Source organism: Nyctereutes procyonoides, unplaced genomic scaffold (genome assembly GCF_905146905.1).
Source record: "Nyctereutes procyonoides isolate TBG_1078 unplaced genomic scaffold, NYPRO_anot_genome, whole genome shotgun sequence".
NCBI lineage: Eukaryota > Metazoa > Chordata > Mammalia > Carnivora > Canidae > Nyctereutes > Nyctereutes procyonoides.
Window position 1 is genome coordinate 68,222,652 of NW_026575052.1, and position 26,129 is coordinate 68,248,780.

At 43.3% G+C, this 26,129-nt stretch overlaps 1 protein-coding gene across 1 annotated transcript in view; it reads right to left on the reverse strand.

The window, feature by feature from the left end:
- Positions 1-25,708, reverse strand: part of GAD2 (glutamate decarboxylase 2) — an 86,041-nt gene extending 60,333 nt beyond the window's left edge. Inside the window, exons 1-8 of the mRNA XM_055331063.1 lie at positions 25,633-25,708; positions 24,866-24,925; positions 24,522-24,671; positions 23,314-23,547; positions 18,951-19,041; positions 18,254-18,366; positions 13,752-13,867; positions 2,283-2,362 (exon numbers count right to left, since the gene is read on the reverse strand). Coding sequence (XP_055187038.1) covers positions 2,283-2,362; positions 13,752-13,867; positions 18,254-18,366; positions 18,951-19,041; positions 23,314-23,547; positions 24,522-24,671; positions 24,866-24,925; positions 25,633-25,708 — 920 coding nt within the window. The remainder of the gene's footprint in view (positions 1-2,282; positions 2,363-13,751; positions 13,868-18,253; positions 18,367-18,950; positions 19,042-23,313; positions 23,548-24,521; positions 24,672-24,865; positions 24,926-25,632) is intronic.
- Positions 25,709-26,129: the final 421 nt, after the last annotated feature.

Below are 26,129 nucleotides of genomic sequence, written 5' to 3' on the forward strand. Positions count from 1 at the left end.
GTGGGTTCATTTCAAGACCACTTAATGAAATAACCTGATTCTCACTGGAGTAGAAGCAGCAATATCCATGCCTTGAGCAGTGGTATGAAGAGTACTCTCTGTTCTCCCAGGTCATCCCTCAGCCCACTGCGGTTCAAGTCAAGAACACCTGCCAACCAGGCTAGACTAGAAGACTGAGTGGGTCAGGTAACAGGGCCCGTCTAGACGATCTTTCCCTGAATTCTAGGCTCCTTATAAAAGTTGGCTACAGATTAAGAAATATATTAAAGTCATCTAAACCTTTATTCCCAGTTAGCATTTTTGTGGCTGTGCCAGTTTTCTTCTCAAATCTCAGTTCTTAAATATCTGATAGTACTGGTAGTCTTAAAAATATAAGCAGTTCTGGGACACCTGGATGGCTCAGCAGTTGAACGTCTGCCTTTGGCTCAAGGCGTGATCCTGGGGTCCTGGGATCGAGGGTGACATCAGGCTCCCTGCAGGGAGCCTGCTTCTCCCTCTGCCTATGTTTCTGCCTCTCTCACTGTGCCTCTCATGAATAAATAAATAAAATCTTTTAAAAAATACATATATATGTGTGTGTGTGTGTATATGTATACATATATATAATATATATTATATACATATATAAAAATACATATATATGTATACATACATACATACATACATATAATTTCCCACTCATCTTATTGCCAGACCCTCATGCCCAGCCTCACGGAACCAGGTCTCTCCTCAGCCTTGCTTCCTGAAGGATGGTTTCTGTCATGCCCTTCTCGGATAAAAATGTTTTCAGGTTACCTTGATTACTGATCCATCGAGTTCAAATGCTAACTTTAGCATTTCCTCATACACACACAAAGAAAAAGAAAACATCAGTCTTTCCAATTGTTAAAGTAACACATGTTCATTGCAAACAATCAGATAAGATTAGGCCAGAATGTAAAGGCGTGGACAAGAAAGTAGGAAGAACTTAAAATTTTCCCTCCCAGAGTCATTAATCAGTTCGTTTTGTTGCACTTTCAAAATCCCATGTGGCCCACCAGGTTTGCCAAGGCTGTTCCTCCCGGACACGTCTGCTCAGGTTCCTTTCCTAGAGCTCCACAAGCTCATTCCTACTTCTGGGGCTCTGTTTACGGTGTTCAGTCCTCTGGAATAGCCTTGCTGCCCGCTCCATTCATTCAGTTCATCCCTAACTTTGCAAATCCTTCAAAAGCACAAGCTTGCTGTGTGAACCTTCCAAGCTTTACCAACGTACAGAGTATGTGCTCTGTGCCCCACGATTCAACAATATAACTGTCTCCTTCTGGTGCTACCCCCATCTCCCTTGGATCAGATACTGTCAGGGAACCAGGATTATGCCTTATGCTTTTCTGGAGCCTCATGATATGGTGGGCAATCATAAATATCTGTCTAATGAATGCATATGAAAAAATAAATGGTTAATTGAGTAGCTTCCTTTTAATTTAGTAAAATTTCTGACTCGATTCTTTGGAGATTAAGTTTTTGTAGATTCTAGACCTATCAGCTTGTGAAAATTTACATAGATATGCTGAAAATACTTTTTTTTTAAAAAGATTTCATTTATTTATTCATGAGAGACACAGATAGAGCGAGAGGCAGAGACACAGACAAAGGAGAAGCAGGGTCCCTGCAGAGAGCCCGATGCGGGACTTGATCCCGGGACCTCGAGATCACGACCTGAGCCCAGGCAGATGCTCAACCACTGAGCTGCCCAGGTGCCCCCTGGAAATACTTTTTAATCCTACACCCATTCCCAGAGCACCTATGAGGTTTGTGTCTATTAAGCTCTCTCCCTAAGAGAGCTCTTTGGTTGCAGCACAAAGTGGATGAGTTGCTGGGAGCATTATTTACTTCCTGCTCACTAAACTGTCCCCCACCTCCCACCCTATCCTGGAATCAGTCCATCAAGTTCACACAATCCAATCCACAGTGCCTAGGATGATGACTCCTCCATAAATCAGTGCTCACAGTACTGGTTGTTGCTTAAGTGCCCAGGTGATGAATGTCCCTTGGCACTTTCTTGGTGTAAAATATTTTGATATAACAAAGGTTCCAATTTAGTCAGGAGCCATCAGGCTCCATGGCTTTGAGGAACCACGTCCCAGGGCTCCAAGCAAGAGCCCATGTGAGAAAGAAACAGCAAGTGGCAAGCTGGGGTGGAGGTGGTTTTGCCACCCCGTAGTCAGTGCCTGTTTTGGAACTAAATCTAAGACGTGTGGAAGTTGAAAAATGCTAACCAATGAGGACTGCAGATGCACACTCACCTCTCATCACATTTAATCAGAATCACGCTGTCTGTTCCAATCCCCAAAGCTGCAGCTCCCTTCTTGAGAGAAAAGTGACTCTAAAAAAAAAAAGCATATTTGTAATTAGTTGCACATAAATTCAAGATCCAATCCCTCAGCTGTGTGTTTTTCCCTCCTTTCATTTCTAATCTCCCTCAAAAGCCTGGATTGCAGAGAGAAGGCATCCTTCAGTTGAGATTTGGGTTGGTTTGTTTTTTTTTTTAACTGTGGTAAAATGTACATAACTTAGGATTTACCACCATCACCATTTAAAAAAAATTAAAGAGTTTATTGATCTATTCATGAGAGACACAGAGAGAGAGGCAGAGATAGGCAGAGGGAAAAACAGCCTCCCTGGCAGAGAGCCCGATGCAGGACTCGATCCCAGGACCCCGGGATCATGACCTGAGCTAAAGGCAGATGCTCAACCACTGAGCCACCCAGATGTCCCCACCATAACTATCTTTAAGTGTCCAGTTTGGTGGCCTTAAGTACATTAACTTAGCTGTGCAACCATCACAACCATCCACCTCTGGAACTCTTTTTGTCTCACAAAAGGGAATTTCTGTACCCACTGAACAATAACTCCTCATTCTTCCCTCCCTCGGTCCTGGCAACTGCCATCCTACCTTCTGTCTCTATGGACTTTACTATGTTAGATGCCTCATGTAAGTGGAACCATATGGTATTTGTTCTTTCATGACTGGCTTATTTCACTCAGCACAGTGTCCCTGAGTTCAGCCATGTTGTAGCATGTGTCAGAATTCCTTTCCTTTTTAATGCTGAATCCTATTCATTGTAGGTCAACTCTACATTTCCATCCACCCATCAATGGATACTTGGGTTGCTTCTACCTTTTTGGCCACGGGTGGTGATGGTCCTATGGACAAATATCTCTTTGAGCCCTGCTTTCAATTCTTTTGGGTGTATACCCAGAAATGGAGTTGCTAGGTCATATGGTAATTCTGAATTGCAGCACTATTTTCCATAGCAGCTGCATCATTTTATGTCCCCACCAGCAGTGCACAGTGGTTCCAATTTCTCCACAACCTTGTCAATAGTTATTTTCTGTTTTTTTTTTCCTGATATTAGTCATTCCAATGGTTGTGGAGTGATACCTTATTATGGTTTCAATTTGTATTTCTCTAATGATTAGTTATGTTGAGTATCTCCTTATGTGCTTATCAGCTCTTTGTATATCATCTTTAAAGAGATGTCTACATGAGTCCTTTGGCCATTTTTGAAGGGGTTGTTTTGTGGTGGTGGTTGTTGAATTTACTTAAGTTTCTGAATGAAGATAACAAAACCCTGGAACTTGTAAGTGGACCTGCTACCCCGATACACAGTAATCCAAGTCAATTTTATGTATAAGGCATAAAAGCAAGCCAACTGCCTCTGGGAACTATGTACTGTACCGCTTCCAGGCTTCTATTTTTCTACCAAAAGATTACATTCAGTCTCTGTCAAATTTAGTGAAATCGTGTGCACTCAAGCAAGAGAAGAAGTTGGCCTTAAATCCAGGACTCTTCATCCCAGACTTATTGGGGAGCTAGTTCTGGTGCCGGCAACTCCTCAGCCTGAGGCAGGCCCAAGGAAAAGACATCAGTCACTGGCTGGGGCAGGACGGTGTGCAGAGAGGCCACACTGTCCAGCCACCGCCAGATCTTTGTTTGTGCTTTTGGTTACTGATGGGGGAAGGATTGAGAGTCTCAATGGCTATAATCATGGAGCAATTTGGAGAGCTGAGAGAGGCTAACGTAAGCCCAGCTGTATGGCATCTGCCCAGCAGCCCCTTACTATTAACTACAGATCATTAAGCTGTCCAAAAGGGGGGCTGCTTCCTCAATTACATCTCCAAAGGACTGCTGACTGGAATTTTAAGTTAGCGTCCCAGAGTGTACACTCCCTGAATGCCCACTTTTGACTCATCTGAATTCTTAAGTCTGCAGCAAAGGAACTACTAACGTGTATTTTTAGGGGGCATGTCTGAGAAGCAAGAAGAAATAGCATTTATAACTGTAGCAAATAATGTAAACCAACACATGAGGCCCTGAATAGAGAGGTTTCTAAGGCCCAATGTAGCCAAGAAGTAATGAGGAGGAGCCATGGACCTCACTTTACAACCTAAGAAAGACAAAGTAGACAACTGTTACCAAAATACCTGGGAACCAGGGTGGGAAGCTTAACTGGGTGTTAAAGCTGCATGACTCCCCCCACAACAACAACAAAAAAAGCCACTGCGTGCTCAGTGGTTCCCCTGAAGAAGGAGCTCAGGAGAAAACAGCAGGCTGTGACTGCAGGGAGGGCACAGAACAGAGGAGCCAGTTGCTCACTGAGCAAGCAGCACAAGCTTCTCAAATTAGGCCCCTTGGTGAATGCGCTCCTAAGCACTGTTAAAATCAAACACACACGGAGACCCGACTTGAAAATTTCCTGAGCCAGACAAAAACCAGTTTTGTCATACAAGCAAAGCTTAATTTAGCTTATTTTACATGACAAATGAAGCTAACGACCTGGGTCACATCTTGCTTATGCCTCTGAATATCAGAACCAAAACTTAAATTCTTCCCCCAAAACTGATAGGAGTAACCATTAACCAGGTCTCTTTCATTTAAGAAAATTCTGATATTGTTACCAATCACTGTGAAAAATAAACAGTTACTGCCTCCACGCAATATAAAGTGCTTTATGACAGTATTCTCAGAGCCTTGTGCTGTGTTTTGGTTTGAGTGCTCCTGACTTGCAAAAGGCTCTTGGTGTATGTTCAATAAACCTTCACTAACTTCAGCGATTCCTTGGTTTTTACTTGCGTTTTTGTTCTTATTTTTTCAAACCTTTGACAGTACTAAGCTGCCAAATGCCAATTGGGGCTAAATAAGAGATCTGGTGCACCTGGTCAATGAGAGGACGTGGTCTTGTCTGGTCTTTAATGAGAAAGAATAGTGATTCTCAAATGAGGAGCAATTATCCAGGATAATTGATCACTGTAGCAAATGCCACACACTTAAAGACAAACACATGCCCAAAAAGAAAGCCTCAAGATGGAGAATGAAGGTGATATGAGGCATGAGAAAGAAGATTAGCAACCCAACACTGAGCCTGTTTACATTTTTGGGAAAGGAGCAGGGAAATCATTAGATGTTATCCACAAATAGCAAGGGACCATGGAGAGCAAAGAGCCTGAGAGCAAAAGAAAAGACACTACCTAATGAGGAAGAAACAGTGCAAACAACTTAAATAGCACATAGACAGCACATGGGGAATCATTTTTAATCCCTGGCACTGTGTTTAATGGAACTACTTGTTGATGAACCACAGCAGAGCAGCTTGCTGGAAGCTGAGGAGTCTGGAAACCAGGCATCTGGTTTTCCAGAGGATGCTTGTTCATGAGCAGAGGACAACAGGGACATGTGGCACCAGTCGCCTTCATATCTGAAGGGCTGGGTCAGGGTGAGAAAAAAGGGATAGATGGCTTGGAGTGGCTTCAGAAGGTAAAGCTATGAACAAAAATGGAAAATTCCAGGGATTCAGATGTGTCCCCAAATCATCAAGGCTTTTGTAATGATTATTCATCAGTAGAATGGCTGGGGAATGAGTTAATGAACATTCCCCCTACCTCCTCCACCCTGATTTTGAAAAAATAATAGATTTGATAGAATCTAGTGCTTATTTAGAACTAAATCATATTTCTATTTGGCTAATAGATGTTAAAATTCATCTGGTTTTGATTTTTTACTAAACAAAAAATTCAAGATTGATGGAAGATTAATTTCTCTATCTTCTAAAAAATATCCTAAGTCACCTAGGTATGGGCTACATGATTCAGCTGACATTTAAAACATGTGCAAATAACCATGGGGTTTTAGAGTTATAAAATAATTATAATTGAAAAATAGGCAGGCTTTCTGGGCTTGAGTAGGATGAGATTATCCAGAGGAAGAATGTATGAGAGCCCAGAGGCTGAGGTAGGGGCATGTACTCCTTCATTCCATCAAGCCCTATGACTGGGGTGCGCATCAGCTCCTTCCTTCTGTAATGGGGACAATAAATCTTTCCTGTCTTCAGAGATGGTTGGAGGATAAGGAGAATGGGTGAAAGCTCTGAGACAAACCACTTCAGTCTCTTGAGGTGCTGGTTTCTCTTCCTCTATGGCAATTTAGATAAGCAATTTGGGAAGCTGCATTAACTATTTCAAGCCATTGTTGATCACATCCAGATACTTAACTGAGAATCAGATTCAACTACTTTATTGAAGGCAGGGCTGCAGGGAAAGCCTCTGATAAGCCTGGGGGACACAAAGATGATTAAAACAGCCCTCAGCCTCTGACCCCCCCCCCCACCTCCCCTACTTCATCTCCTGCCTCCATCTCTTGCTCTGATGGCACTGGCTGTTGAGTTTGTTGACCTTGTTCTTCCCTCTCAGCCTTTGTATTCACTCTTCCATTTCTTGGGAAAATCCTTCCCTCAGATACTTATATGGCTCCCTGCCTTATTTGATGTAGGTCTCTGCTCTATATCACTTCTACAGAGAACTTTTATATCCTTCTTGTGAAACAGCCCACCATTGTCCAGGTCTTTCATCAGCATATGACACTAGAGTAAATATTTATTTGTTGACTGTTTATTTATTTGTTGACTATTGTTGATGTCCCCTACTAGAAAATAGGTTGCATGAGGAGAAGGACTTTGTTGTCAGTTGGCTTAGCAAATATTTATTATTAGCAAATATTTTTTGAACTTGACCATATGCTTGGAGAACAAATCCAGAAAACTGTCCACTCTATTGCTATAAATCTCTGGCCACAAATTACAATATTGAGGTGTAGCTTTGGTAACTGGAGCCAGACAATGGTGGGCTAAATAGACCCCAACACCTCTAATCTATGGCTCATTCTAAAAGCATGTCCTGAGATCTTCAAAGCACCCACCCCAAAATGCCCAGGATGGGGTTCTTTCCAAGCAGGAAGCAGCCATAGGTCCTTCTAGCCAGTTCTGCTGCTTTGGGGAAGAAGCAACTCATAGCTTCAAATGAAGAAAGAAAAAGGACACACTATATTGGAAATCTCAACTCTTAACTCTTCCAACATTATGTGAGTTGCTCTATCTTCTAGCCCTAAGATCTGTCAATTGTCCTTGAACTTGCTCCTTTGTGAATGGAGTGAATGAAGTGTGTGTGGAGACACAGAACAGAGGTCAGTGTGGGTCCCTTGCACATCAGGACCTCCACAAACAGATTGTAAAGCTCAGTCTATAAAGGAGCTGAAATCTGCTTCTTTGACCCTTCCCCATGCATTGGACACCCTTCCCCACTCAGTGATTATAGGACCAACAGGCTTCCCCTTGTCCTCCTCCTCCACACTTCTCCCACATGTCCACTGGTTTGCTCCCTATACATCCTGAGATTTGTGGAAAATGATAGATTTTTCTGCCTTAGACACACCAGTAGTCCCTGTCCTTCATGAAGTGGCCTTAAAAGAGCATTCTGCTTTCTAAAGCATCTGATTTACAAAGAAGCTGCTACTCTGTGAGAGCACTTCACTTATTTCTAATTCTAATGATTGGAGGATGTGTGGGGGGAATCACAAAACCATGGTCTTCGAGACTCCATGTGATGTGATATGGATCTACACACAAGGTATTTCTGGGAAGCTGCTACCTCATTACTCACAGCTCTACAGTTTAAAGTCACCCATTGTGAGCTTGTGCCCTCAGTAAGAGCTAAAGGAATGGTGTGTCCCAAGATGAAGCTGACATGAAAAGAGATCCAAGGATGACATCTGGTGACAAATGTGAACGTCAGCATGAATTCAGTGTCAGAGATCACTCAGTGTGGTCTCAGCGGTTCTGAGACGAGGGACTGTCCCCTCCAGACCCCAGTCCTCTCCCTGTCCTACAGTACAATATCTGCCTTTTGAGAGCAGGCACTGGATCCGTTCAGTTCTCTGCTGTCTCCACAGTGCGTGAGGCAAGGCCTGGTGCAGGGTGCACTGAGTGAATGAAGGTATGAGGAGAACATCCCACTGGCTTGCACTTGCACATGGTTGCACTTGCCTTACTGCCTCATGCCTTTGTCTCCTATTGCAATGGAAATACCCCCAAGAGAGGCAACTCTTAGGCTTTACCAATCATTTACAGGGCTTTCAGGCTCTTTCCTGAGAGTAGGTCTTGATGGGATGGAGCAGCAGGAGGAGAAAATAACACCAGGGGCGATGAGAGCCCTAAAATGAACCAGAGGCAAGAATGTGGAGGCCAAAGGGAAACTGCATTTTTCTCACAATTTCACTTACCAAAGTTCTGTCAGGCTAAGTTTCTGACTAATGGAGAGCATTACAGGAGAGCTGTCTTCTTCCAAGCTGCCTGGGTCACTGTTAGTTTTTTTTTTTTTTTTTTTTTTAATAAACGTAAGGACGTCTGTTTTTGGAATTGAAGCCTCTCATAGAGTGCTGTTATCTTTCTAAACAATTATGAGAATCATCTCCCCACGTAAGTGGGCTGAGGCCATAAGGGGCCTCGGCAGAACATGGGTGACTTTACTGGCTGTAAAGAATGGAGTAAATTGTCCTCATTTGCCTAAAAGAGTGTGCTACCTGTTCTGATTATGAAGAACATGTTTCCTAGAGGTAATTATGCCATTTCACTGACACAATTTCTGGAACAGCTTGTTGCATATGAGGAAATAAGAGGAATTTGAAATGAAGCTTGTTTGGGCTTTCAAAGGATTCAGAGGTAGAGATATGAATTACTGAGCTAAAGTCTTAACTTCCCCCTAAACCTACTTCCAGGAAAGAACCTTAAACTCAACAGATTAAGTTCTGCCAAGATTTTCTATTCCTAAAGTTTTGGTGACAGTGATGGGATTCCAGCAAAAAAGCAAGAATTAAGCCAAACAATCTTTAAGATCCCCCCCCCCCCCAAATTCTGAGATTTTTGTAATTCCATATTGTGGAGGAAAAGAATCTTGGAACTCTTTACTCAGAGCTTAAATGCTATCTATTGTTTCAACTCAGTGATATATTTACTTCTTCTAATGTTCTTCATAGCAATACTATTTGTTTAATTCAGTCTTGCTCAAAATTTCAAGAAAAGAATTGGATTTGAACAAGAGAAAGTTTTAATAGCTTGCCCTCCTTATCAACAAGGGAAAGTTCTTTTCTGGGTTGGTGGCCAGAAAAGAGATGAGTAGCTTGGTAGGATGCAACAGAAAGAGATGGTGAAGGTCATTAAGAAAACAAAAAATGATGCTTCTCTTCTTCAATGTGTGATGTTTCTAGCTGGATGCTGGAAGAGAGCTTCTAAATGTCATTTCCATTCCTATGGCTCTACACATGTCAAGTTTTAAACTCAGTGCTCAGACTAGAAGGAAAGATAATAACTTTACTTAGTTTAATAGATCAGGAAATTATATTAGCACTAGAATAACCAACATGGGTAAAATAGGATTTGAGAAGGGATGCTACAAGTGAATTTAGAGCAGCCAGGTAGAGTGGTTGTAGAGGTCTTCCAACTCAGTAGTTGAAAGCAGCGTTGGGATTGTCAGGAAACTGAGATCTGAATCTGCCACTGACTGGCTAGAAATCCTGGGCAAAGCATTTCCCATGGCTGGGACTTGGGTTCCTCATCCAAAAATAAGGTTGTGGTTTTTTTTTTTTTTTTAAGTTACCTAATATTTTTGTAGAATTTCCTATCTCCCAGAGCTGAAGTAAGTGTTTTATAAGGATCTCATTTGATTATCAAGTCCCAGGCCTTAGAAACTCTCAAGGAATGTTGGGAGAGTCAATGCTTGAAGCAGTTTCTACCATAGCCTTTGGCTTTTCCTCTCTCCACTGGATCCACAAAGCAGCTCTTCCACTACTGTTTCTCCCTGCAGGTCAAGGGACTCAGAAAGAAACCTCCATACAAAGATGGAAATTGTTGGGCCTGGAGAAAAGGCATTTGAGACAGGACTTGGTAATCCTTCTCGAGCTTGTGGAGATCTGTTTATGGGGCTGGTGGAGATAAGGTGATTGTAAAACTTGAAAAGACCAAGAGAATATATGGCCTGGCCTGAAACTGGAAGGAACTACACTAAATGATGAATGGAATGGAATGGCCCCGGGGTCTAGAGCCCAGAATTAACTAGAAGTGGGGGTCATGTTACCTCTTAACCCAAAGCTTCATGGGCAGGGCTACTTTTAAGGGCTCAACTGTCCAGAATGGTTTGGATCAAGTGTTCAATGAGACATAGGAGTACTTTAAATGAGCTCTAAAAGTCCCCTCCAGCCAGCCCTATGAGATAATAAGGAAATTTTTTTTAGCTTCATATTCACATTAAGAAAAAAGATCTTGGTAGAAATTTTACTTGGGGAGGTACAAAATGTTAAATTAATTTATGAGCTCTGGTGTACAAAATGTTGCTGAATCTTTTGATCTGTTTTCTACACTGGTAGTCAGGGCAGGGACCTCACTGGCCTGGGAGTCAGGAAACCCATTTAATCCTGGCTCTACCTGCAGCCTCTTCATTTAAAATAATGTTGATAATCTCTGCTCTGCCCATTGCACAAGAATGTCATGAAAATAAAATAAGCGAATGTATATTGGAAATATGTTGGAAACAGTCAAAGGCTTTTCAGGTATCAGGTATTATACATTAGAAAAAGAGTTCAGGGCAGCCCCAGTGCCTCAGCGGTTTAGCTCCGCCTTCGGCCTGGGGTGTGATCCTGGAGACCTGGGATTGAGTCCATGTCGGGCTCCTTGCATGGAGCCTGCTTCTCCCTCTGCCTGTGTCTCTGACTCTCTCTCTCTCTCTCTCTCTCTCCCTCTGTGTCTCTCATGAATAAATTAAATATTTTTTAAAAAAGAGTTCATCTGTCAAAAAATAAGGATAGAGTTAGAACCAACTGGTAGTTTAGGAAAAGTTCATAATTCAAATGTTCTTTCATAATTATGTGCATGGATAGAGATGTAAGAAGGAGGAAGAAGAATCGAAGTGTTGTCATAGAGCTGAGTCACCTTTCTTTCACTTAGAAGTCAAAATTAGACTCTAAGTTTGCTATATCAAGAAAAGAAGGCATAGCAAAATTATTCCCAGACCACATGACCTGGGCTTTATGGGGAAGATTAAGTCAATTTCCATGAAGCTTGAGCCAATAAATTCATGAAGAAACCAGAGAGCATAGGGCAGCTTTCTGGTTGATTGACCTGGTTGTGCAAACAGCATGGAAGTCAAAAGAAGAAGGTGATCAATTTAAGATCATCTGGACTTTTTGAGATTGAGAATAGAGTAATATTTAACTATTTAGGAGTATTAAGGAGAGAGTAATTGGAAAAAAATATATCGTGGTTTTCTATCCTTGGAGAAGCTAAGAAATGAAAATTATCTCACGATGGGTATTAGGCTTAACAGGTTGAATAATGCCCTTCCTGCAAAGACATCCACACCTGAATCCTTGAAACCTAAGAATATCACCTTACATGGCAAAAGGGACTTTGCAGATGTGATTAAACTAAGAGTCTTGAGATGGGAGGTTGTCTTGGGTTATCTGGGTGGACCCAATGTCATCACAAGGGTCCTTATACGGGAAAGAGGTAGAGAAGAGAGTTAGAGCCAAAGAGGGAGATGTAGTGACAGAAGCAGAGGTCAGAAAGGGAGAGAGGGAGGGAGGGGGGAGGGAGGGAGGGAGAGAGAGAGAGAGAGAAAGAGAGAGAGAGAGAGAGAGAGAGAGAGAGAGAGAGAGAGAGAGAGAATGAGACAGAAAATGAGAAAGAGAGATTTGAAGATGTTCTACTACTGGTTTTGAAGTTGGAAGAAGGGACCATGAACCAAAAAAGTCAGGTGGCCTTTAGACACTAGAAAAGGCAAGAATATGGATTCTCCCCTCCATCTCCAGAAGGAATACAGCTTTGCCTGACCGATTGTAGATTTCTGACCTCCAGAATTATCAGACAATACATTTATTTTGGTTTAATCCATTAAGTTTGTGGTGATTTTTTCTAGTAGCAATAGGGAAGTGAAAACACCAGGTAATTTCAGGCTGTGCACTTGTCTGCTAAATTTGACCTCTATAAGTTGAAGACAGGCAAAAAAAAAAAAAAAAAAAGGAGAGAAAAAAAAAACCCAAACCAAAAAGAAAAGAAAAATGGTAAAACATGATTAAAAACAGGATGCTGAGGATCTTCTGTTACCATAAATCACTAGTTTCCTTTGATTCCATGGCTACTGCTACAGCTGTGAACTGTATTCACTGGCTTCCAGTCTGTACTCGCCCTTTGTTTCCTTGTTATGAACACACACACACACACACACACACACACCACACCACACCACACACACCATTTAAAACAGAAAAAGAAAAGTCCCATAGGAGATGTGCCTTGACTCCCGCTCTAATACCCTGCCTCTCCCCATGCATGTCTCTTTATAGGAGCCCTTCATTCCCCTATAGGCCTCCCATCTCCTCTTTCCCCCACCATCAAATGACTTCTTGATCTTCTTTGAGGCAACTGTTTCCCAGACCCTAGGCTACTTTGAGGCAGAGACTGTGAAGAAAAAAATCTTAGGAATTCCACAGCAGATAATACTTAGGAACACTGGTCAAGAACAGCCTTGGGTTTACTGCAGAACCTGTGTGGTGGGAGAATTTAGAACCACGATGCTGCTCAAACAGCTGCAATGTGGGTTCGAGCTTGTGTGTGGCTCTCTCCCTGCACAGGAGAGAAAGCTGGAGGCCTAGCAGACTGAAGCTGTTTAGTTTAATTGATGTGAACAGGCTGTGCTGCTTTTTTAAATGTGTCCTTGGTAGTAGCATTGGAAATGCTGTCATGGCATTGGAATGGCATTAGCTCCTGGAAAGCGATGAAAAGAATACGAAACACTATGCTGTGGTGTTCAGCTAGGAAGGCCCAGCTCTCAGCGTCCCACCCAGAGAGCAGCCCAGAAGGATGCCAGAACCTGTGATTGGCTGAGACAGAACTGACCCAAAGATCAGCTATGACAGATATGACCTCTAGGCCATTTCTCTACAGTGATAAGACCTCTGGTTAAGTCCGCCAAAGATAAGCCTCAAATGGCTCAAGGCACCATTAGGATAGGATATTTGATCAGAATTTTCATACAGAAGGGATTGTATCAGTAGGATATTCCAGAGTTTTGAGTTACGTAGGCACAGCATCAATTGTCCTAATGAGTTCATAGTCACTCTGGCCCTACGTCTCCTCCTTCCCCCAACACCTAACATTAATACATAAAAGTGAAGTGTAAGAATTAGAAGTAAAACATTCTGCTTTCTCTTTGAAGGTTTTCCTAAATTCCAGAGAGAAAGGGGTTCACTCCATTGTACCACTCAGCTGTTCTCTCCCCCTCATTCTCTCCCAAGAAGTATCTACCCTCTGAGGATAAAGCATTTGCAAATATGATTCCTTCAACTTGTGCTTTACTATAATCTTAAACTTGGGAAGAACAGAAATACATACATGCTCAGATGTGAAGGCAATGAGCCTGGGAACCGCAGCCATTCCTTTCTCCTTGACTTCTGGGAACATCTTAAAGCGTGCGATCAGCATGGCATACATGTTAGAAATAGCGCCACCTAAAATAACAACACACAGTTACCTTTTCTAGTCATTATCGACATAATTTCACATGCAAGCAACATCCTTTATTCCCATTGACCTAGAATCCTCCTCAGACACAGGAGAAGGCTGTCTTTATTGGTTATCCTTTGAACTGAATCCTCAAACTCAGACTGAGTCCTCAGGCTAAGAGAGTCTAAGAGAAAGGCGCATTGGGTGCGACCATAGGACACATGCTACCGCTCCACATCCCAAATCTGTCAACTAAGCAGAACTGCAATTAATTCTGCTCTTGCTGGGAGTCCTTTGAAGAAGTTCTTAAGAACTAAGAAATTGTCTTCCTTCTCACCTTGTGAGTGTGGTCATTCTTCATTAGGCCTATGGAAATCCCACTTTTATCCTGATGAAGAACACATTTCTTTTCATTTCAATGCAGGCAATGCCTTGCACTTGCACTAAGACAAATCAGTGGTAGTTACTGGTGTGGACTGTTAATCCACAATTCTTATAGAATGAGGATAAACATCCAAGCCCATTTCATCATACTCATTTATGAATTTTCCTGAGAATAGTTCTTTCCTCTCAAAGACATCATAGAAATATAATTTTAACAGCTAAACAAAATCTTCTTTCTTTCTTTTTTAAAGATTTATTTATTCATGAGAGACACAGAGAGAGAGAGACCGAGGCATAGGCAGAGGGAGAAGAGGGCTCCTTGCAGGGAGCCTGATATGGGACTCAATCCTGCGGCCCCAGGATCATGCCCCGAGTGAAAGGCAGATGCTCAACCACTGAGCCACCCAGGTGTCCCCAAAATCTTATTTCATAATGATAGGAAAACACACAACTAAGGGAATTTTAAGTCATTAAGCTACATTAGCAAGTGTAGTTATGTTAATATTAATTTATGAAAATATTATTATCAAGTATTTTGCATTGAATTGCTTTTCCTATGTCATTCTAAGATTGTCAAGGATTTAGTACCACAATATTTATATCTCATAAGTAAGGTCTCATTTGACAAGCAAAGAAAAGTGAGCTTTTCCCCAAGATTGTTGGAAAGGTTAGGATTTTTGCTATGCAAGAAGACAGATTGTTGTGCATACAAATGGATATGCTGGCATGGAAGCTGTGACATCATGTGGCAGAGTGAATGCACTATCCTTTCCCCATAGGGACACACTGGGCTCTCTCATGATGTGAGTGCTTTGAGTTCCTTTCCCTTTGGGTGGCTGAGGAGCAGAGGCCTCTTTCCACCAGGCTGAATGGCTCATGTGGGCCACAACTTTTGCCTCATGAGCAAGGATGCAGCCTGACACAGAGCAGCCCGTATCCAGGTCCTGGCTCTGTCATCAGGCAGAATAAGGGCAGTTTCTACCTCTTCTGAATCCCAGAGACATGGGGTAAGCAGAATCCAGGTCAAGCCTGCTCTGAGCAGACCCCTAGTCTAAAAGGCTGAGGGTGTAGGATGCTGCCAGGCAAGAGACTAGCTTTTAAAAGAACTTTCACTCTAGCGTGTGGTTTTTCTACCTTGGCACTTAATGGTATTTGGGGCTGGATAGCTCCTTATGGAGAGGGTTGTCCTGTGTACAGTAGGGTGTTTAGCAGCATCCCTGACTGTTATCCACCAGATGCCAGTAGTACTACATGCCCTACCCCCCACCAAGTTGCGACAATCAAGAACTTCTCCATTCATCGCCAAATGTCCCTTCAGGGGATACAACAGCGCCCACTCCCTCCCAAGGAGAAGCACTGCCCTAGTTGTTCTTGTAAGAGAGGCTGGAGAGAAACGAGGCCAGGAGAAAAAGGAGGAAATGAACACAAAGGAAGTGTGTCACATAGCACAGTTACTCAAGAAGCTTCCAGCTCTGTCCTGCCACTCCTCATTTTACCACTCAATTATTCTCTGTCTAAAGACCAAATAGCCCTGAGAGAGATGAAGAGGATTCTAGGCCACTAGACAGAGCAGACTGCTTTGTGCAACCCAGGTGGGAGGACAAATGCATCTTCCAGAGAAAGGATGCAAAAAGAAGCTCTGAAGCATCAGGAAAATCCTGTTAGATAGACAAAGGTTTGGAACTAAGCCAAGAAGTCCCTTTCTTCTCCTTTGGTCCTTCATGACTTGCTGAGCAGTGAGGAATATTCCAGTTCTTTTTGGCTCCCAGGCATAGGTGACATCACAGAAACAGATTTCTTCTAGAAGTCCCAGAGAACTTTCCATGAAGCATGAAGCCTCTGGATGGTATAGATGGAGGTGTAAGGTAAACCAAGCTGAGCTACATAGTCTAGTCACACACCCTAACTCTCTGTGTTTAGTCCCAGGGAATAAGGCTTTCAGGTCTGAAGCACATAAGATGTGTGTTTTCCCCTATCCCCACTCCTTAAATGGTAAGGCCCTATACCCCAGGAATAAGGCTGGATACTACCTAGAAAGATATCCCCTAGCAAGTGAAGATGCTATAATCTCTCCTCTATAATGCCTTATAGAAAGCAGAGCAGAAACAGGCTTTTTCTTCTGTCCCCACCCCACTTTGCAATGTCTACATTATTTAGCATGATACCTGGGGCTTCCATCTTGGCGTGAGAGCCTCTTTAGGATCCAAGGAAAGTCTTTCTACCCGATCATGTTCTGTCATTGATGAGAGTGTCCATACCTGGCTCAGCAGAGAACAGCCAAAGAGGATTCTTCCTGTGGGTGTATATTTTCTGGGCTAATTGGGTTCCAAGATCAGCTAAATTAGGCCTGGCCCAACCCCCCTTAGCCAAGTTTTCAGGGTCAACAGGAGCAGCTGTTCTCTTCCCACTCCTGGGAACCATTAAAAGAGAGCCCAGGATGCTCAATCACATAGCCAACCTTGTAAGGGGAAGAAGAATAGAGGTAGAAGTGATGTTGATCTCTGAACACCACCTAATTCCTCATGAAAAATACCTTAAGAGCATCAGTTCCGGGCAATGATGACAAAATTCCCTCAACAGGGAATGGTTTTCCAAAGTAAAACTAAGATCCCTACAAAATAAAGGCTAGCTTTAAATTCATCACAGCTGGTGTTTAATGAAAAAGAAGGCTAATTTTCCCTTCCATTTAACTAACATGTTTTCCTTCAGCACCTGAAAAATTGTGTTGTATCTTTAAAAACATAAAATATAATAGCAGATCTGAGTTTGTCAGTAAAGCTGCTTAATTTAAGGCCTATCGTCGAGGGCACTGTTGCTTGCTTATAATTTCTTCTTTCAACCTGTTTTTTTTCTCTCTCCCTCATCATTGGCTTGTCTCTATAGGTTTGCTGCAGGGACATCTCCATGTGGCCTTTGTTAGGCCTGACATAATGGCAGGTGTGGCTTTGGCCTCCCCAGCAGGGTCAGTCTCATCATACTGAGCACCCGCCCCATTCTGATGACCCTCTCCTGACACTGATTAGGTGACAGTCTGCACACAAGGTTTATTTTCTATGGGTCAGTGACTCTCTCTCCCTACTGCCTTTCTAACTTCCATTTCTTCTCTGCATCAAACCAAGGTCACACACAGATCCAGAACCAAGGGCAAGGCTTTTTGTGTCAGGTTGATTCTCTTGGCTGGAAGAGGTGTAAATAATGGAACTTAGAATCCAGTGGCTGGTGATAAAAGGCAGGATGGAAAAGACCAAATGGCATGATAAAGAAAAGAAGGAAAGAGAAACCTTTGGAAGAAATCAGCACCCTCTGTTTTGGTTTTAAGAAATGGTTTCCCGGGCAGCCCAGGTGGCTCAGCGGTTTATGCCACCTTCGGCCCAGGGTGTGGTCCTGGAGACCTGGGATCGGGTCCCACGTTGGGTTCCTTGCATGGAGCCTGCTTATCCCTCTGCCTGTGTCTGTGCCTCTCCCTATCTCTCTGTGTCTCTTGTGAATAAATAAATAAAATCTTAAAAAAAAAAAAAGAAATGGTTTCCCAAGTCACTCTCTGCCCTCCTTGAAATTAGTGTAAACCATCTTCTCTGGCTGTTACTCAAAAGAGATAGAGTACATCAGCTTTGTTTTATAGACCTGCCTCATAATGCATCCTGAAACAGAGAATGCTTTATTAAGTGAGGCTACCTTTTCACTAATTGTGGGAAGAGTTTCAGAGAATGAATTCCCTTATGAGGAATCTTTATTCCTTTGTTCCCCATGATCCATACATCTTCTGTGATTGGGTAAATATTATCGCTGTTTATCTTCTTTCTGAACACAAATGACTATTGTTCAAGCATGAGGTAGTTGGCTTGGAAGCATGGTCAATGGTCACGTATTATCACACTTATTCTTTTGATCAACATAACCTATTTAACATAAGCAGAAATACAGACTAGATATTTAATCTCTCCCAAGTTCTTAATAAAGCACTGCATATCAGGAGAAACAACACAAAGAAAGGTTGAAATATATACCAGGAGAAAATATCCCATCGCCAGAGCCTCCCGGCCAGCCAATGATTTCTCTCATTTTCTTTAGTGTGACATATTCCAAGAGCACAAATACTGGAGCAATTTCATAGGTGAACCTGAAACGTAGCAATGGCCACATTTTGTGTATGTAACTCAAAGAAATACTTCCTCAAAAAAAAAAAAAAAGAAATACTTCCTCATTACCACATCTATAACTATCGTATAGAACTTTTTTCAAGCCCTACATTCACGTTTTAATTATAGCATTAAGCAGAGAGAAAATAATGTCTTCTTAAAGGTTGCCCATTTTTCTATATTCCTGAAGTTAAGAGCTTAACGCCCAAGGGTCATTTATCATTGAATAAATAAAGAACATTGCAGAGTAATACTATTTAAAAAACATCATCTGGTCCCATTCCCTTTTCACATTATACATAATTATAAACCCAAAATGCCAAAAAAAGTTGCCTTTTGTGTTTGAAAAATGTTACATAGCTTTGATTGCATGAAGACTACATCAGGACTATTTTAAGTTAGAGTGAACACTCACATACTTCTGAAGTTTGTATCATTATGTTAGGGTCTATGTAATTCAAAAGTTAGATGAGAGGTAGAATAAAGACTGAAATCTCACTAATAACTATCCTGAATTAAACACACACACACACACACACACACACACACACTCTTAACTACTTACATGTTTGTGTTTGCTGTTGATGTCAGCCAGTCTGCTGCTAATCCAACCATATCCAGTCCAGTGGAAAGCTGATTGAAATATCTGGGATGCCCTGAATAAAATAGAATACTAGAATCAGGACTGCGTCCAGTGAAAAGAAATGCCTCTCAAACACGTGATTTCTCCAGCTAAAGAACCTTAAAGATCCTTCAGTGATAGGAAAATCCATATTCAGAAACCCAACATGTGCATGCGTGCAAACAGACACACCAAAAAGGAGCATTTCATCTAACAAGAGAGACTATTTTGGATTTTGGTATTTCTTAAAACACACTCTAAAAAACTTCCTTTAAACATTATCCTATAAAACAAAATAACAACTGTGGTTTGCAGTGTGGATCCTATATTATTTCCTAGCATCCTTTCATTACATTTGCAAACTAAAATGCGAGTGTAATCCAAAGCTAATCTTGCGTACACTCATGCCTCTAAAAATCCTTTTTTTGTTGTTGTTGAAGTTGTTCGGGGAATCAGTCAGTCATATCATGACATCCACCAGGCATGCCAACATTCATAATGACATCAGTGACAAATGACTGATGGTTGCAAAAGGCAAGGCATAAATGAGAAAATAGGACACTCTGTTGAGTGATTTTCCCTGGATTCAAAAGGTGATGATGCCTGAAGAGGGCACGGGCAAATCTAATTCTGGTCAATTCTTTTCTGTCCAAATATTTGATGACAAACAACAGAACTCCTTCATAGTTGTGATTTAAAATAATGCAGGATACAGTCAACATCACTGCCTTGTCAACAGGATACATGAAGATATACTCAATGGGCTGATGAGTCCCATTAGCAAGGCTTATCTAATTAACTTCTAGACTTCTCTAAAACTCTAAAGGAGTTGACATACAAATTCTCCTGAGGCCATTACTTAAAATGTGATTGTAAATATCTCATTAGAATTTCATTCCTTGTCTTGCCCTGTTAAAGCCTATCTCTAAATCTGTGATTTGCTTGGCAGCAAAAATTTTGGAAGATTGTCAATTATGGAAATAGCATCTGATAGAAAGGCGTCCACCACTTACTGGACACCTGTCTGAAGCCGGGGGGGGGGGTGGGGGGTGGATAGCGGTCTCTCAGGCCAGCATGGGCAAAACAAGATAAAGGAAGGCAATGGGGATAGCAAGGACAAAAGCCAACACAGAGCTTATCTCCAGGACTGGAGTGCTCTCTTATCAGCCTCAGGCATGTGGCTAGACAATTAGACACGGAGAAAAGATAGGAGCTGGGAAAGGGCACATTTCAAAGAGACTGGGATTTGTGTGGTTCTTGCTCATTCTCCGGCATTGTTTTTGCCTTCCTGTGGCTGTGCACAGTGCCCTTCTACCTTTTCCCCTCTTTACTACGCCCTCTGATGCTGGCCCTGTCAGTTTGTGCATCCACAGAAAGTGAGAAAGCCCCTTTGCTGCTGCCAAGGCCTGGGTCTGGAGCAGCCCTCCCCTGTCTCTGCCTCATTGACTCCCCATTTCATTAGAGCTCACAGCTGAAATCACAGCCGCTACTCCCTCCTGATGCCTCTTCATTTCTCTTTCCCTAAGCCATTTCTTTAGAGCGAGGAAATTAATAAAGATTAGCAAATCAATCCATTAATCTAGTCTCCCAATTCATATGCATTTTCTGGATGAATCTGGTGTCTATTATCACACACTATTTAACTCTCTGGAAACTCTGGCATGAAAACCTCTGCTATAAAAATTGCGAGAAATTTCAAGGTGTGTGTTGGGCTCCAGGATATCAAAAGGCCAATCCGCCCTGCTGACTGCCTTTGGAAAACTGTGAAACAAGTTTGAGGCTTCAGTGGCTTGACTCCCTTCTCTATTTTTTTTTTTTTAACCTTGGTCTCCCATTGCATCTGAATCTCTCCTACTTCAAAATTCTCATTCACTGGTAGGGATGTGAAAAAATGGAGGGAGATGGTGTGACATGTTAGAACCACATGTCCTCTTGATTTCTGCAGAAGTACGCAGCAGAAATATTCTATTTGCTCCCTTCCCGGGAACCCCCCCCCCCAAGTCCCCAGGATGCCAGCGAATCCAGGCAGGGCTCTCGGAGAGAAAGGGTGTGAGAGACCTGCCTTGGAGGCTGCCAGCTCCCTCATCCAGCCGAGCTGGGCATCCAGCCGCCGCCGCCGCCCCAACCGGGCCGGGAATGGGCGGCCAGGCGCAGCCCACAGCCGGGGAGCCAGCGAGGAGGAAAGGTGAGGTTAGAGCCGCTGGCGCCTCTGGACCGCTCCCCGCAGATTAACAGATGAGCTCGGAAGGATGCGCCCGCTCTTGAAACAACCAGCCCCGGGCAGCTCTGAGCCTCTAACTACAATGCCTGTCACAGGGATGGTAACTACTTTACAGACCCTAAGTAGTACTGGTTGTCAAATACCAGTTATAGCATAAAAACCTGTAAACTTGCCAGTAAAAAATAGGTGACTGGGGTTAATTCTTTGAAATGCTATCTGGGGGTGGAACAGGGAAGATCAGAAGACTATGTATGCTATGAATAATATTGATATTGATGCTGAGAAATCCAACTTAATCATATTTCCCCCTCGACTTTAAATGAAATGCATTAGAGCTACAATTGACAATTTCACAAGCATTATGGCAAAATTTAAGAACTGAATTGCCCCATCTTCTCTTAACACTAAACGAAGCATTGATAGAACTATGACTTTCATGGTCTTGCAATTCCTATGATCTTAACTCTTTAAATTACATGTCAGACATCACCAGCTTTTAAGGATGAAGACGTAAAACATTTTTATAGGTTCTTTTGGTTTGGTAGCATTAAAAATAATAGGTAGCAACCTACTAGGATCATATTTACGTATTAGGTTAGGGGAATGGGTCAAACGAAAATGAATTAAAAGCACTGTTCAGGTTTGCACCCACAGATACATCAAAAGCTGGGAGGAGGAATATCTTTAATGCCTAGTATATTCATCATGTGGATTCTCTGTGAACATAATTGAGAATGATAGCTAATAAGCCTTTAAAATTCATTTTCCACAGACCGGGTGTGATCAAAATCACCAAGGTAAATTCCTTTCCCTATGTTCCTAGTTCTAAATCTATAACCTCACAAAAGTGGATACTAATAATGCAGCAGATCGATTTCCCTAGGCTTCTCTGCATACTTTTCCTCTCTGTTGGTATAACGAATGCAAAAACAAAAGCAAAATGTAACTAAAAGTCATTCTTAAAATGCCTGTTGTTGATTAGAGTAATATGATAATTCATTAACCAAAAGATTTGAAACATAAAAGGATCAAGTTCTATGGTAATTGATATTCATGTGACATTTTTATTTCTAGTGGATCTTTTTTAAGGCTACAAATCAATTTAGGACCACAAGGTATTCTATTCCTCATGAAATTCATTCATACTTATTTTTAATGAGTACACACTTTAATGAAGTGTAGTGCCATCATGCATCAGCATGATTAGAGACAATGCAGGAAAAGAAGGAGTAATCATGACCTGGGGAGATAAATAGCTGACTTTGTGTGGATAAAATGAAAGCTTAGAATGTGCCCGAATAAACGTTACACCTGGGGCTGTAAAATGGATAGAGTATGAAGAATACTGTGAAATGTGAAAAACAAAAAGCAATAAATACAAAATATATTTTAAAAATAAGGGTATTTGATTCCCCTCCCCCACTGATTTCCTTTATTTTATATTCAGAATGGCTATGAAACACACACATCCATGTATAACACGGTTGAATTGTTAAGCTAGTTTGTATTGTGTTTTCTTTTGTGTACATTTCCTTAAAAATAGAGAAAACCTCTGGTTCAAATCTGAAGTCCCGGCTATTTGAGACAATGCCAAAATAGTATCCCTGGGTTGCAATGATTACATAGGATGGTTTGTCCAATGTCTGACCATTCCTAAGCCAAGGAAATGAACATAATTAGCACTACACTAGTATTTGGGCTTTTGTTTGGATCATGCCTTTTGAGCTTTCATTTCCATATTCCCTTTCTTTTTCCATTTTGGGTCACTTCTACTGGCCTCTGCTGACAAATAGTGGCTTCTACATCAGGGGTTAATCTCTGTGGCCAAATACGTGCGATGTAAAATCTGATGATTTATACTTAATACGGTTATAATGTTTCTGATATCATCAACTTAAGAAGCATGAACATTAACAGTAAAAGGTGCCTTTTCTTTATATCATTCTAATGACTTTTTTAATTGATGAAAATAACTTTGTAAATTTGAAAATACCAGTAACTCCATAGAACAGAAAACATTTTTATATAAAAAAATAAAAATTTTAAAAGGAAAAAGGAGCTTTATTATTTGTGACTGGACAATACCTGTTTTAATTGCATATTTTAGAGTCGTTTGGCAATGCATCAAAATTTCCTCCAAATTTTGTGGTTGGTCTGCCAATTCCCAGTTATACTCTTGAAGGAGCTCATTAGGGTAATGGAAATCAATCACTTTGGTTGATCTATCGAAACTTTTCACAACATACTGAAGCAAAATGTCCATAACATCTTGCAGAAACGCCAAAGTGGGCCTTTCTCCATCACAGGCTGGCAGCAGGTCTAAAGAATGGAATCAAAATGCCACATTTTAATTTTACTGTGAAAATATCCAGGCAAAATCTTGATTCGACAATTTCTCTTTGGACTGAGAGATTTTGTGCTAAAGAAAAAAAAATCTGGAAACGCAGAGCATTTTCTTTAAAGGGGAGATATTTTTCAAAGATGCAGGAAAAAGAGAAATTGTTTTTCCCCCACCCCAAATTAATTCTTGTATTTCAATCTATAACGTACTGTTTTCTTTCTTTCTTTCTTTCTTTCTTTCTTTCTTTCTTTCTTTCTTTCTTTCTTTCTTTCTTTCTTTCTTTCTTTCAGGAGTGTGCCTCCATTCAACTATTTCACAAGGATCTGTCCTAAATGTTATAACTCAGTAAATCATCTTAAATGATTATGGAAATACGTCACATCAGAAATGTTTGAGGAATGCCTTTGGGCAAATCGGGCAAAGTGGAGCATGCAATGTTAGGATCTCTGACCCATTACGGTGCTCGCTATTTCCTAAGTCAGTGTGTGTATGTGTGTGTGTGCGCGCGCGCGCACGCTCATTTAGGTGCCTGGGTGTGTAAAGACAAGAGAGTAAAACCGCGCGCAGGTCTCACGCGAATAGAATAGTGCCCGTGTGAAACTACAGCTACGAATTACCCTTGCGATCTAGAGCCCTAGGAAGTCTCAGCAATTCTGAACTGGAAACCGAGTCCCACCCGTTCAGTGGCCACCAGGAAGCCGACCTCGAGGTCCAGCGCGCGGGGACCTCCTCCATCCGCACCCGAGTCCCCTTGGAACGCCTGCGCCCAGCTCTACGCAGAGGCAGGGGTTGGGGCTCGGTCGGAAGGGATAGGCCCAGCATTTCTCGCTTTCAGCTGAAGCTTCACGTAAGGTCCGCCTGTCAGGCACCTGTCACGGAGTCCCTTTTGGTCCCGGTGGGTGGGGCAGAGCGAGGGACAGTGGCTCCCGGGGACCCCACGAGGCGCCTTTACCTGTTGCGTGTAGAAACGCATAGTTGACATCCGCTTTGGGGCAGCTGCAAGGCTTCTGATTACAAGCGCAGGCGGCCTTCCTGGAGGTGGCGCGCGGGGGCTCGCTCCCGCCACTCTCCGCCGGCTTCTCGGCATCTCCGTAGAGCAGGGCTAGGCAAGCATCACGAGAGCGCTGGTGAGCCGCCGCCGGTCCCGGCTCCCTCGCCCCTGCCCAACCCCGGCCAAGAAACCTCGACTCCGCTGTCGGGGATGCGGAGGTGAGAAGGTGACATTGCCCCCGCGGGACCCAGAGGCGACTGACCGGCCGTGTTCGACTCCCTCCCCGGCACGGGCAGGGCACTCACCGCACAGCTTGTTTCCGATGCCGCCCGTGAACTTCTGGGCCACCTGACACCAGGCTCTCGCTGCAAGGAAGACAGGTAGGAGGACAACGAGGCAGAAAGACAACAGCGGACGAAGTGGGAAATTTCGTTCTACGGGAACAACCGCAATAAACCCGGGGTACGGATAGGGGCCGCCCGGGGCTCCGCACCGAGGACAGGTGCAGGAGGGGCGCAGGAGCCTGGCGGTCCGGTCCAGCCTGACCTTACGCTCGCTCATTTGTTTCCGAGAGAAGCCTATACCCCAGCCCTTTGCATTTGCCTTCCAGGGGCCAAGAGGTTCAGACAAACTCCCCTTCCTGGCTTCCTCCAACGAGTCTTCCTAGATAACGAAGCTGTCCATTTTCCTTGCAGGCTCTCCTCCCTGACCAAGAGTTCTCTTTTCCCTTATGCCCCGTTTCCCCACAACCACTCTATCCCCCCACAGGGTCCAGGCACCAAGATGGAGGCAGCGCCCCAGGCCCACGGAATTCCGTGTGGAGGAGACGCCTCTGTGTCTGGAGGGCTCTCCCAGACTCACTGAAAAGGGTCTGAGATTCTTTGGGTGTCTTTCCAAGGGAGAAGGGCCTGTGGGGTTTTGGTCTCTTGGGCCATCAGGGACCTACAAGGATAGCAGAGCCCAGTGTCCGAAGTTTCCTGTTGCAGGTGGAAACAACTCCTTCGTCTTCCCTAGCACCCCAAACCCCGGTCCACCCGCCGAGCTCGCCTGCTGCAGGCCCCTGTTCCCCTACCTGTGCTGGGGTTCTCGGGATCCCCGGAGCCATCTTCAGACCCGAAGGACCAGAAGCCAGAGCCTGGAGATGCCATCAGCGCTGTGAGACCGGAGCGGGTCGCCTCCGAGTGCGAAGTGTCGGCGAGCTGCCCTCGGCTCGGCCCTGCGCGCGCGTGCGTGTGTGTAGGAGTGTGGCGGGAGGAGGGCACCGCGCGGGGACCCGCGTGGCCGTGCGGCAGAGGGTGGGTGTCACACAGGGACAGGAAACGTGCGTGAGTGCGTGTATGTGAGTGCGTGTGTGTGTGTTGGGGTTAGGGCTTAGAGACCGGGCAAAGAGGGAAGGAGACTGAAGGGTCCGCGCAACAGGAATATGCGAAGGCGCCGAACACCCGATTGCTATTGAAGGCGAAGGAGTCCAATCGGGATCGATGAGGGGGCGGCGGAGAGAAAAAAAAATGGGAGAGGGAAGATGCGAGGCAGACAGCGCGCACGAGCCGGAGTCAGAGTGGGTGGGTG